The sequence below is a fragment of the Capsicum annuum genome, chromosome 7 (genome assembly GCF_002878395.1).
Source record: "Capsicum annuum cultivar UCD-10X-F1 chromosome 7, UCD10Xv1.1, whole genome shotgun sequence".
Lineage (NCBI taxonomy): Eukaryota > Viridiplantae > Streptophyta > Magnoliopsida > Solanales > Solanaceae > Capsicum > Capsicum annuum.
This window is the reverse complement of record NC_061117.1, coordinates 4,253,076-4,264,342: the sequence shown is the minus strand read 5'-3', so window position 1 is coordinate 4,264,342 and position 11,267 is coordinate 4,253,076. Positions and strand designations below refer to the sequence as shown.

General features: G+C 35.2%; 2 protein-coding genes and 2 non-coding genes across 5 annotated transcripts; 2 read left to right on the top strand and 2 right to left on the bottom strand.

Annotated features, from left to right (window-relative positions):
- The first annotated feature begins 1,154 nt into the window (after positions 1-1,154).
- On the top strand, positions 1,155-1,227 carry TRNAE-CUC. The gene has a single exon. It is a non-coding gene; the product is annotated as a tRNA-Glu (tRNA).
- A 349-nt stretch (positions 1,228-1,576) lies between these two features.
- Positions 1,577-4,219, bottom strand: LOC107877027 (probable purine permease 5). Its single transcript, XM_016723814.2, has 2 exons — positions 4,000-4,219; positions 1,577-2,940 (listed from the first exon to the last, which is right to left on the bottom strand). The coding sequence occupies exon 2, from the start codon at positions 2,930-2,932 to the stop codon at positions 1,886-1,888; it is 1,047 nt and encodes a 348-aa protein (XP_016579300.1). The 5' UTR covers positions 2,933-2,940; positions 4,000-4,219; the 3' UTR covers positions 1,577-1,885.
- Positions 4,220-5,075: 856 nt separating this feature from the next.
- TRNAE-CUC lies at positions 5,076-5,148 on the top strand. The gene has a single exon. It is a non-coding gene; the product is annotated as a tRNA-Glu (tRNA).
- Positions 5,149-5,196: 48 nt separating this feature from the next.
- On the bottom strand, positions 5,197-9,729 carry LOC107877612 (APO protein 2, chloroplastic). 2 transcript variants are annotated; one of them, XM_016724304.2, is made up of 4 exons: positions 9,629-9,729; positions 8,815-8,950; positions 6,712-7,058; positions 5,197-6,422 (listed from the first exon to the last, which is right to left on the bottom strand). In XM_016724304.2, exons 2-4 carry the CDS (start codon positions 8,947-8,949, stop codon positions 5,594-5,596), a joined length of 1,311 nt encoding a protein of 436 aa, XP_016579790.2. In that variant the 5' UTR covers position 8,950; positions 9,629-9,729; the 3' UTR covers positions 5,197-5,593. The 2 variants fall into 2 exon arrangements, with proteins under 2 accessions (XP_016579790.2, XP_016579791.2); XM_016724305.2 differs by having other exon boundaries at positions 9,076-9,633.
- Between the last annotated feature and the right edge of the window lie 1,538 nt (positions 9,730-11,267).

Sequence of the window (11,267 nt, the reverse complement as noted above, 5' to 3'; positions counted from 1 at the left end):
GGTGGAGAATTGTTGTTGTGTAGTTGCTAATCCATAAATAAAATAGAAGTTTTGTGTTGGTGGGTGTTGAGTGAATATGTTGTGTGATTGTGTTTTGGTGTATGAGAATAGTGGGAGTGGGGGGCGTTAATGGGGGGGAGGGGGGAGTGAGGTGGGGTGGAGTGAGGGGTGGGGGCGTTAATGGTGGTTTGAACGGAAGGGTGAGGTGGGGTGGGGTGGAGTGAGGGGTGGGGGAGAGGGGGTTGGGGTCGATGGGGGATGGCTGGATGGGGGAGGGGGCTGGGGAAGGGGGGAATTTTTTTTTTTCTAAATTTATTATTTTTTAATTTTTAAAAATATTTTTAAATTGAAAAAAAGTTGAGTGGCCTTTTTAATTTTTTTTATAATTATTTTAATATAAAACTGACTAAAAATTGATCCCCACTCGCACCTTAGGTGAGTGCCTTCACGCTCTTCGTCCTACTCAATAATTTCAATGCCACGTGGGCTCGGTCAACTGTCAAAGGATGCAAAATATAGTTTTTTAATGGGTTCAGGGATCCAGATGACAAATATGTAAGTAGAAGTGTCCAACTTACAAAACCGATATAGTGCAAGAGTCCAGAAGATCATTTTGCCTATTTTCTTTAATTTTATAAATGGCAGCCTGGTGCACTAAAGATTCTGTTATGTTCAGGGTCTAAGTAACTGTCCGATCACAAGGGTCTATTGTACGCAGACTTACCTAGTATATTATCTTTATTAGAGATTGCTTCACCCTCAATGTTGGGACGAATTGAGATTATTCGATCGGGTCTCAAAATAGGTATCAATCACCGGATGAAAAATCAAAGATCAGACGCTCAAACTTGGCCTCAGATGAAAAGTAAACACTCCAACTTTGAGAGTGTACATCTTGACACCTCAACTTAGTCAGTCTCAACTGACAACTAAATATTCTTACTCATTCTTACTGTGTCTCGTGTACACTCAATAACTGGCATGAAACATAAATCTGGAGGTGTGTAGATGATCATTTTATAAGTTGGAACATTCAACTGAGAGTATATATGGTTCTTATGACATTATATTATATGATATTTTCTTGATAAGATATTACAAGATTGCCAAAAAAATAAAGTAACCTAAAAGCACATGGTACGCTTCATCATCAATCCGTTGTAGTCTAGTTGGTTAGGATACTCGGCTCTCACCCAAAAGATCCGGGTTCAAGTCCCGGTGACGGAACTCTTTTTCATTTGCCTATTTTACTTGTCGTATTCTTTTTTAGTGTGTCCTAAAAAGAACGTTAACTTTATTATTTAGAGGCAGTTTGGGAAATTGTTTTCGATAGACACTCGACTCAAAAGAAAAAAAGAAATCGTAGCAGGTTCAAGTCCCGGCAACGGAACTCTTTTTCATTTGCCCATTTTACTTGTCGTATTCTTTTTTAGCGTGTCCTAAAAAGAACGTTAATTTTATTATTTAGAGGCAGTTTGGGAAGTTATTTTCGATAGACACTCGGCTCAAAAGAAAAGAAGAAATCGTAGCAGGGTGCGAGGATATAAGACGACAAAATAACATGATACAAAGCAAATGAACACAAGAAAGTAATATATCTTGCTATATATATGTTGGATATCATGTCTATAAATAGATAGTGAAATGGCATGAAAGTTTCAACTTCTTTGCTTCCTTATTGCCGGCACTCGTGTCAGATCCTCTAAAAATGTACTACTCTTAGACAATCCCACGCGCCTGCGTTAGCGTTTTAGAAGAGTCCGACCAGTATAGCTTTCGACTTCATTTAGGTGTAGTAACGGTTGTTCCATTTCAACTGAACCAACTAATACATATATGCATTGTGATTTCTAATCTTATTATATCAATGGAGACAGAGCGAAAACTAAGACACAGCCGGGCTATAGCTGCCGTAAATGTAAGAACCAAATCCCCAGAAAGTAATGATCAAAGAGAGGATCTTGAAACCACTCATAGGATCATGAAACAATATGACAGCTGCAATGCCAGTAATCGGTACTCTTACCGCGTTAAGTACACCAGCCATGACAGTAGATGAGAGGAAAACAACCGCGGTGGCTCCCAAGACGCCCAACTGGAAAGTGATAATCCCCCAAATGACAACTGAGTAATACGCGCTTTCCCCACCCTTGAATGTAGTTGCCTCGGATTTCATCCCATGGAAATCTTCACTCACAACGAGTCCGGTTGTTGTAAATATAAAGCCGAATAAGGAAACCATGAGTTGCTGCTCAAGAACAACAAGGAAAGATCTTTTACCAAGTAACTTGACGAAAACTATCTCAGACAAGGCGAAAATAAGACCGTGTAGTGCAGATCCCAGTATATCCCACACGAAACCTACAACATACTGACGATCAGTGATGTATCCATACCTGTCTGAACTAGAATCAAGAGCAATGATCGTCATGGCAGCAGTAATGATCACTATAGAATTGATAATCGACAGATTCATAGTGTTTTTCACGAGAAGATATCCGAATAGTGCAGAAAACACCAGTGAAGTCGAGGCTAAAAGAGCAGCAGTCGATGCTGGCAGGTAGGCATAGGCATATGCATACATGAGGTTATCGGCAGATGTCAAGAATCCCAATACAACATAAGATGAAGTAAGTTTTAAGTCAAGTCGTGTTGGGAACACTTTAAGAAAGAAGTACAAAGGAATTAGTACTATCGCGACTAGAGGCCATCCTGCAACTGAAATCCACGAAACTACCCACTTGCTCTTTCCGCCATTTGCAAAATATATACGCGACAAGAGACTAGAAGCAGGGAACGCGACAAGCATCCCCATGCTACTTAGAAACAGAAGAACCCAATGTGAAACTGGCTTGCTGTAATACAGTTCACAAAGATTAGTCCGATAAGCTGAGACATGTCGCCATACTGACTTTGGTGACGCTTCATCCATTATTTCCTCTACAAGAAGCCATTCGTCATAGAGAAATGTCAATTTTCAAAAACAACACCCCGGAAAAGAGTATTTGATCAGAGCGATAAATCAAAGAATGACTCATACGTAGCATTCAGTATAAACGAGAAACAGAAACATGGCGTAAAACAACTATAGTATCACGAAATGCTTGATAAAAGGTGAAACCAACATGCTTGAACCTTGAAGCTCAATATATGTTCTTTGTGTTACTAAACACCGATCCTCAAGGGCGGAGCTAGAGTATAGCTTATGGATCTTGTCGAACATACTAGCTTTGTTTCAAATCCTATATTTGTCTTACGAAATCCATTGAATATAGAAACCAGTAACTTAAAAGGGACTAGAATTCCGAAGTCATATGCTTCAAATCCTGTCTCCACCTCTGCCTATCTGCCCTCTATCCTTACCTCGATAGCTCAGAGTTACACATGCATTGCCATAGAGGTTTATGGAGCTTTATTGAACTCCAAGTTAACAACAACGACATACCTAGTGTAATCACACAAAGTAGGGTCCGGGGAGGGTAGGTGTACGCAGACCTTACCCCCACCTTTGCAAGGTAGAGAGATTATTTCCGATAGGCCCTCGATTATTGAGATCCTAGTCAGTTCCTTGCAGAAATGTAAGGTGAGGTTGCATACAATAGACCCTTGTGGTCCGGCCCTTTCTCGAACCGCACTCATAGCGAAAGTTTTAGTGCACCTAACTACTCTTTAGACTTATTTAAGCAAAAAACAAAAAAGAAGAACTATAGAATGTATGCATATGTTACCTCTACCTTTGCGGATATAAACGTTTCCAATAAACCCTCAGCTCAAAAGAAATGTAACCGACGAAGGACAATAAGAAACAAGTGTGCAGCAACAAATACTAATACACACTGGCGAAAAAGAAACTACGCGATACCTAAATCATACTACTAGAAGTACGACAACACTCGATTACCTACTAACGTTCTATCTTAATCATCGGCCTCCACATGTTATTCAGCACACAAGGAAAAAAATACCCAAGTGCTAACAGTAAATATTAAAGAAGCTCACCTTCAAAATTTTGAAGCTTCAACAAATGGTTTGCAAGTGGTAACTGATGTTGAGAACAATACTATATAATGAAAACTGAATGCAACTATAGTTGGCTTAGTATCAAAAGTTAAAGATTTCTAGCATATTTATAATACTTTTAGGCAGTCATTTTTGCATTTTTTATGTGATAAAGTTGATAATATTTGAATTAATTTGCCATTATACATGTATAATACCATCAAAAGGTTGCGACGGAGCGACAAGTATTCTGATCTCGCATTTATAAGTGCACTACTACCTCAGGTTCGGTGAACTAGAGAGGCTGTTTCCGATAGACCCCAGCTCAGGACCGATAACAGTATAACAAACACAAAGCATAAGTGCATGTACACTAATACAGTATGCAAAATAAACTAACACTGCTAGCTAATACAGGAATCAATATAGCCACAAGATAATATTATAAACTATTTATTCAAAATCAGAGACATCATTCAAAACACCACTTAAAATATTTATGTATTATATATTTTAAAATTACAAATCTCACTTTTTTATGTTGGATTACAACATGTTTGGCCATACTTTTATGTAGGATTAGTTTGGTCATGCTCTTGGTTAGGTAAAACAAACTTTATGTTAGAGATTGCATATGTTTGGCCAAACCATTGATGAAGAAAAGCAATTGTCTTTTTATTAGAATTTGCTCGTGATTATTGGTTTTTCTACTTAACCTAAATTGTATTTAATAACATATTTAGTGTAATTCTATGAATAGGATATGTGAAGGATCGGTGTACTTATGTATATCTTACTTCTACCTTTTGAGATAAACAGATTGTTTCCAATAAATAATCGGTACAAATAAGATTTTTTATTTAAATCACCTATCTAAACTCTAAGGTCTAAGGGGTTGTTTGGTTGAGAAAAAGTTATCCCAAAATTAACCAACTTGGGATAAGTTATTCCATCACTATGGTATAAAATATTACGGTTCTTATGACATTATATTATTATTATATTTTCTTGATAAAATATTACAAGATTGTCAAAATATGAATAAGATAAAAACACATGGTCCACTTCATCGTTAATCCGTTGTAGTCTAGTTGGTTAGGATACTCGGCTCTCACCCGAGAGACCCGGGTTCAAGTCCCGGCAACGGAATTCATTTTTTGTATTTCGTAGAAATACACGTCCTATCGAGACACAAAGTGATGTGGAACTTGCTATGGTCAATTAATTATACATTCCAAAAGGTCATTTTTACAATTTGGAGCAGATAAATGAGTCGAGAGTCGTCCAGAAACCACCTCTCTACCTCCAAGAGATAATGGTAAGGTTTGCGTTACATTATACCGTCCCCAGACCCCACTGAGCCGAGGGTTGTCTAGAAACAACCTCTCTACCTCCACGAGGTAGCGGAAGTTTTTCGCTACACTCTACCCTCCCGAGACCCCACTACTCGAGGGTCGTCCAGAAACAGCCTCTCTACCTCCATGAGGTAGTGGTAAGCTTTTCGCTACACTGTACCCTCCCGAAACCCTACTACTAGAATTTCAATGGGTAAGTCGTCGTCGTTGTTGTTGTTGGAGCAGAGAAATGAAACAACTTAAACAACCATTTCTGCTTCTTTGATACTGCTAGGAATCCCCACATCAAACCTCATAGTTGGCTTGTATTGCTCAGGTACTTCAGCACCAGCTTGTACACATATTTCTATCACTGCAGGAGCTTGACCATAAAAACTCCGAAGCTCTCGTTGCAACGGTTGAGTTACATCGGGTACATGCCACACGTATCGCGGTGGTATTAAGTCATCTAGCACTGCTGTCTGCCAACCATGTTGTCCATTTCGTTGTTGGTGCTTGTGAGCTCCACAGTTTTGTGCTTTGTGTCCACTTGGACCAATATGTACTTCTGGACAGTATCCACAAACTCTCACCGGATACATTTTCATCAGCTTATTCGCTCCGACCCTCATTTTTTCCCACGCTTCGAGCGTTTCTTCAGCTAGCAACACTGTTTCTTCAGTGCTCGACGGTGGTTCTACCTCTGGATAAGGTATCTCGGTTAACATTGGTGGCTTTGGAGATTCTGGTTCGGGATCAGGCAATTCGCTTTCATCTGCATCAACGAATTCATTTTTTCCGGTCCATATGATTGGCTTTCTTCTCCTTTTCGTGGGATATTCAGGTATATCAACGCCCGCTTGGATACAAAGCTCCACTACTGCAGGGATTCGAGGGATAGAAAATCGCTCCTCGTGTGAAATTCGTTTCCCAAGGCGATCGTATAGATGGTAGGCTTCAAGTGGCACTATTATGTCTTCAATAACTGCCTTTCCCCACTCATGATGTCCTTTACGTTGCGAAGCTTTTGATCCTCTACATGACTTGAACGGATGCCCGACTGGTCCTACATGGATTTCGTTACACCACCTGCAGAATCGGCACAAGATGTAACGTCAAAATAATTAAAGATTTTGAAGGAGTCATAACACTCCGCAGTTAAACTTTAAAGCATCTCATACAAGTAAAAATCATGCTTCTTTGAATTATCGTTGAATATTAACGAGAACTTTTGGAAGCATTTCATACAGATTCAAGAACAACGATTTGCAGTTCGCTAATATAAAGCTAAGGGCACTGGAAAGAGTTGCCGTGAAGCGTAGTGCCTTTTCAAATGCTAACCATATACTAATAAGTTAAGAAGAGGCAGAGAAATTACTTGCAGCCGTTCACAGCTACCACTTTCATGAGCCGCTTGAGATTGTTAATCACTGTTATCCGTGCGTTATACACATTATACGCAACAGGTACTAGGCTTTTGATAACCAATCCGATCTTTGGTGGAGGTACACGTCTTTTAGGTAGTCGATTTTTCATTCTATCCCTGGCAGCTCTACGTAGCTCCACAATAGGTATTGGGAAGGGCTTCTTCTCTTTCCTTGAATAGTAACGAGGCAAATCTGCATTTTGTGGATGATCACATCTAATACGAACGACTTGGACAGGACATAACTTCTCCGATGGACTTTTAAGCTTCAATTCAAGCGCCACCCCACTGCAAGTTCGCTGCAAACAGGTACAGACACGAGTATTATTTCAAAAATAACTCCATACGCAAATCCTTTCACCCCAAAAATTGCAGAAGAAAAAACTCATGGTTCGATATAAGCCAATGGAACTCACCAACTGGCTAATTTTACGAGAGAAAAGGTAAAAGGACCCACATGAGGGATCGATTTTCAATATCGCCCGCTAGAGTTACATGATAGCCAAAGCACGGATACGACACATAATTACTAAAGCAGTATATACATCATTTATAGACTCACAAGCCAAATTAATCTTTTGGTCACCACACTGTACCTATTACTGTTGACTCGTAACCTTCAAACCACAAAATTAAGAACATACGGAGCTATTACAGTGGGTGTTCTGAAGTAAAAGAAAATTGTTTCTAGCTCGAACATTTTCTTTTTTAGGGATAAAGTTTCTAGCTCGAACAATCTTGAACTAAAAAAGTACGATAAGAGAAGTAGAAAACTACACGAGTACTAGTAGATACATTTCACAAACAAAGCTGCTATCACGGTGCCAAAACATTACCTAAACAGTTGGCGAAAGGTACTTCAATCTAAAGAAAATAAACTAGACAAAAAGAGGCCAAACTAATTTTGGTAGGGAGTACAAATTAAGTTGCTTGGACTCTCCTAAAATGTTGCCGCGCCCGTGTCAGATTCTCCAAAAATGCACTACTTTTGGAGGATCCGACATGTACGTGTCGGTATTTTTGAAGAGTCCGAGGGTTGAGTAGTCTTTCAGACAAAACAATATACACACTCTGTTTGCCGGGACATGACATTACAAGAAAATTCCAAATCAAAACATTGCCGCTAGAAAAACAAGTTGTGCTTTAATCCAAACTATACCTCAATACCAAGCTAGTTGGGGTCGGTTCCATGAATCCGCACCATCTATTTGGTGGTAATAACATGAAAGAATAGTCTGTTGCTTTTCGTTAAATAAAATCTGTATTTACAACATGAACTTCAACAACAACTTCAAGAACAACAAATAAGTTCAAACTATTTCCTGAAATATAGCAATACCAAACATTTAGAAAAAGACGAAACTCAGAATGATTCAAGTCCACCGAATTCACGGTGTGTCCTGAAGGAAATTATTTCCCTCACGTACCCCAGGTTATGGAATATATTCTCCCACGATAAAATGAATCATTTCGACAGAATAGCAATACCTCAAATTCTGTCAAATTACGAACGCACTCAACGGTAACAAATCACACTTGAGTTTTTCTTTTTCAAGAAAGAAAAAAAAAAATTTTTTTACTTCACAAAAAATATATTCAGATCTGAGGAGAAATCATATATTTATAACCAAAAGGTGGTGCTTCAGATTAAAGAGGCGGAGCCAGAATTTCAACTAAGGGGGTTTAATATTTGAAGAGAACCTTAGTCGAAGGGGATTCAACACCTACTACAGGTACATAAAAATTAATTCTAATCATGTATAAATGATATATTTTTCCGTCGAAGGGGGTTCGGATGAAACCCTTACCAAAGGACAGGCTCCGCCCCTGCTTCAGAAAAGAAACAATGGTTAAAAAAAAGGTGAACCTTTCATAAAGGTGCAACTCTTCGAAAAAGTTAATAATCATCCAAACTGAAAAGTTGTCGATTCAAATTGCATCCTTTCTCTTGGTGTCTTTCCGGGAAAACACCTACTCATTTTTCATTCACGCCTCTTAAAAACCTAAACACAGTTTATATTAAGCAAACTAATGCAAAAGTTAGAATTGTCAAACCTTCAAAGAATCAAGTGAACTTAAATTCAGCAGTGGATTGCATCTCAAAATTCTGCATTTAGGTTGTTGATTTCTCCCTTTGCTATGCACTAAAACTGTGGTAGTGACTATGGAATTTAGACACACACTATCCATTCTGCAACACAGAATTACAATAAAGATAAAGTGCACAACAAACATAGATAGTACAATTTGTTTAAATAATATTCAATATATTAATTAGATGTTAAATAGTAACATAAACATACACCTTTAACTTACCATATTTACACAAAATTCCACCCTTACAAAGTAATTACAAAAATCTCAACTAATTGTGTATCTTCGTTGAATGTATCTATCGATCTAAAGCTAATTATGTATCTCGACAGACCCAAAATTAAAAAAATATATCTATTGGGAGCTAATTATGTATCTTTACGAAGAAAAAAATGTATCACATTGGGTGTATCGGGAGCTAATTATGTATCTCGACAAACCCAAAAAATGCAAAATGTCGAGATTTTCTGTAATTAAACTCCAAACTGTCTGAGATTTTCTCTAATTAAACTCCAAACTGTTGAGATTTATGTTGTTTGCCCATTTTTCAATGTTGAATTGAATTTTAATCCAAAAAAAAAAAAACATAACTAAATTTATCCAAATGACTCAAAAGCATCCCAAAAAGAGAAGAAGAAGAAGAAGAAGCTATAACCCAATAAAATTATGGAAAAAAAAAATGGTGTTTAACAAAAAATTAAAGTACAAAAGGAAAAAAAGGAAAAAAAGGAAAAAGAAATACTGAAATTAAATTAGAGAAAGTTTTGAGTGTTACCTTAAATCAGTTGAGTGAAGTTATCATTGAAATTTGTGAGCAGAATAAAAGTACTATTAATAGTAGATAATGTTCTTGTATTTAATGGACTAGAAATTATTGTCTCCAATTGTTTAATGGGCCTAATTATGGGCTGGGCTGATTGGGTTATATACAAGAAGAGTAAAGTTCATAAATGGGTACAAATTTTGGGCCTAATAGTATAAATAACATAAATACCAACCTTTTTGAAAGTAATTACACTCTCTCCCATTTTTTTAATTACTTTACTCTCTTCCTATTAATATACACTAGTATACATACTTGCTTGATGCGCGGATAATATTAAAATAATATTTTTAATTATTTTATGTTGACATATTTGCTAAATCATATTACTTATATTACTTTTAAAAAAAAGTTCAAAAAATTTCATTCAAATTTGAATTTTATTTAAATTCAAATCAAAAAACTAACTGATTAGGATATTGATTGGAATAAATATAAATTTTAAAAAATAGAGAAGCAAAATCTTATAGTTGCTATATAAAAGGAGAATTCACAACCAACAACTGATTTTTATTTAAATTTAATAGTAATCTTTATAAGTGGCATAATTGGAGGATTTTATATTTATATTTAATTGTAAATTATTAAATTATAATAATATTTATAAGATTTTTCTCCTCTATTTTTTAAAATTTATACTTATCCCAATCAATATCCTACTACTACTAATAAAATTATCACTATTTATTTAATTAATTATTATTATTATTACACATACTACGCACCACGCACTACTACTTTTACTGTTTATTATTTATTATTTGTAATATTAATATATTTTTATATTCTTTTATATTTAAATAAATTTTATTTAGATAGTTTTATATATTAATTTGAATTTTTAAAGAGATAAATACATGGAAGAGTAAAAGTTCATTTAGAACTCTTTAACCATGTGTTTTGATTTTTAAGGTAATGAAAAAAAAAATTCTAATAAGGGATAATATATTTTCAAATTTAAATATTTCTAATCTTTAACTCATTATTAATATAAAATATATAGATATAGATATTCAAGATATGAAACAAATTTATTTAATATTAATTTTTTAAAAAATATTATTTTATTTTTACGAAGATATTGTATCTCCAATTGAAATTCAAATTTTTTTGATAAAATAAAGAACATCTTATATGATTAGTTAAATAATAATAAGAGTCCAATTAGAACACTCTAGTATGACAACTAACTATTTTTTATGTAGTTTTATATTATAATTATTTTAATTTAAAATTAACAATCTCTTAATTATCTTTTAGTAGTTTACCCTTTTTTCGTGTTTTTTTTTAATTCTTTTCTTTTCTTTTCTATCTTTCATTCATTCTCTTTTTTTTTATTAATTTTTTTTTTTTTTTATAAAAATCAATTGACAGCTTAAATATATAAAGGTATTTCAAGTAGATATATGTTGAATTTAATTATTAAATTCTAGTTTATATTTTAAACTTTAAAATAATTGCAAGTAAGAATAAGTTTTAGATATACATCAAAAATATATATTATTTTAATTTATCAATAATAATAATAATATTAATATATTTATCATTATATTTGATACATATAACTTTAACAAATATAAGAGTTTACTAT

Coding starts and splice junctions, on each gene's coding strand:
- LOC107877027 (XM_016723814.2), bottom strand. CDS start 2,932: ATGGATGAAGCGTCACCAAAGTCAGTATGGCGACATGTCTCAGCTTAT.
- LOC107877612 (XM_016724304.2), bottom strand. CDS start 8,949: ATGGATAGTGTGTGTCTAAATTCCATAGTCACTACCACAGTTTTAGTG. Junction 7,059..8,814: donor GTTCACTTGATTCTTTGAAG/GTTTGACAATTC, acceptor ACCTGTTTGCAG/CGAACTTGCAGTGGGGTGGC. Junction 6,423..6,711: donor GTAGCTGTGAACGGCTGCAA/GTAATTTCTCTG, acceptor CCGATTCTGCAG/GTGGTGTAACGAAATCCATG.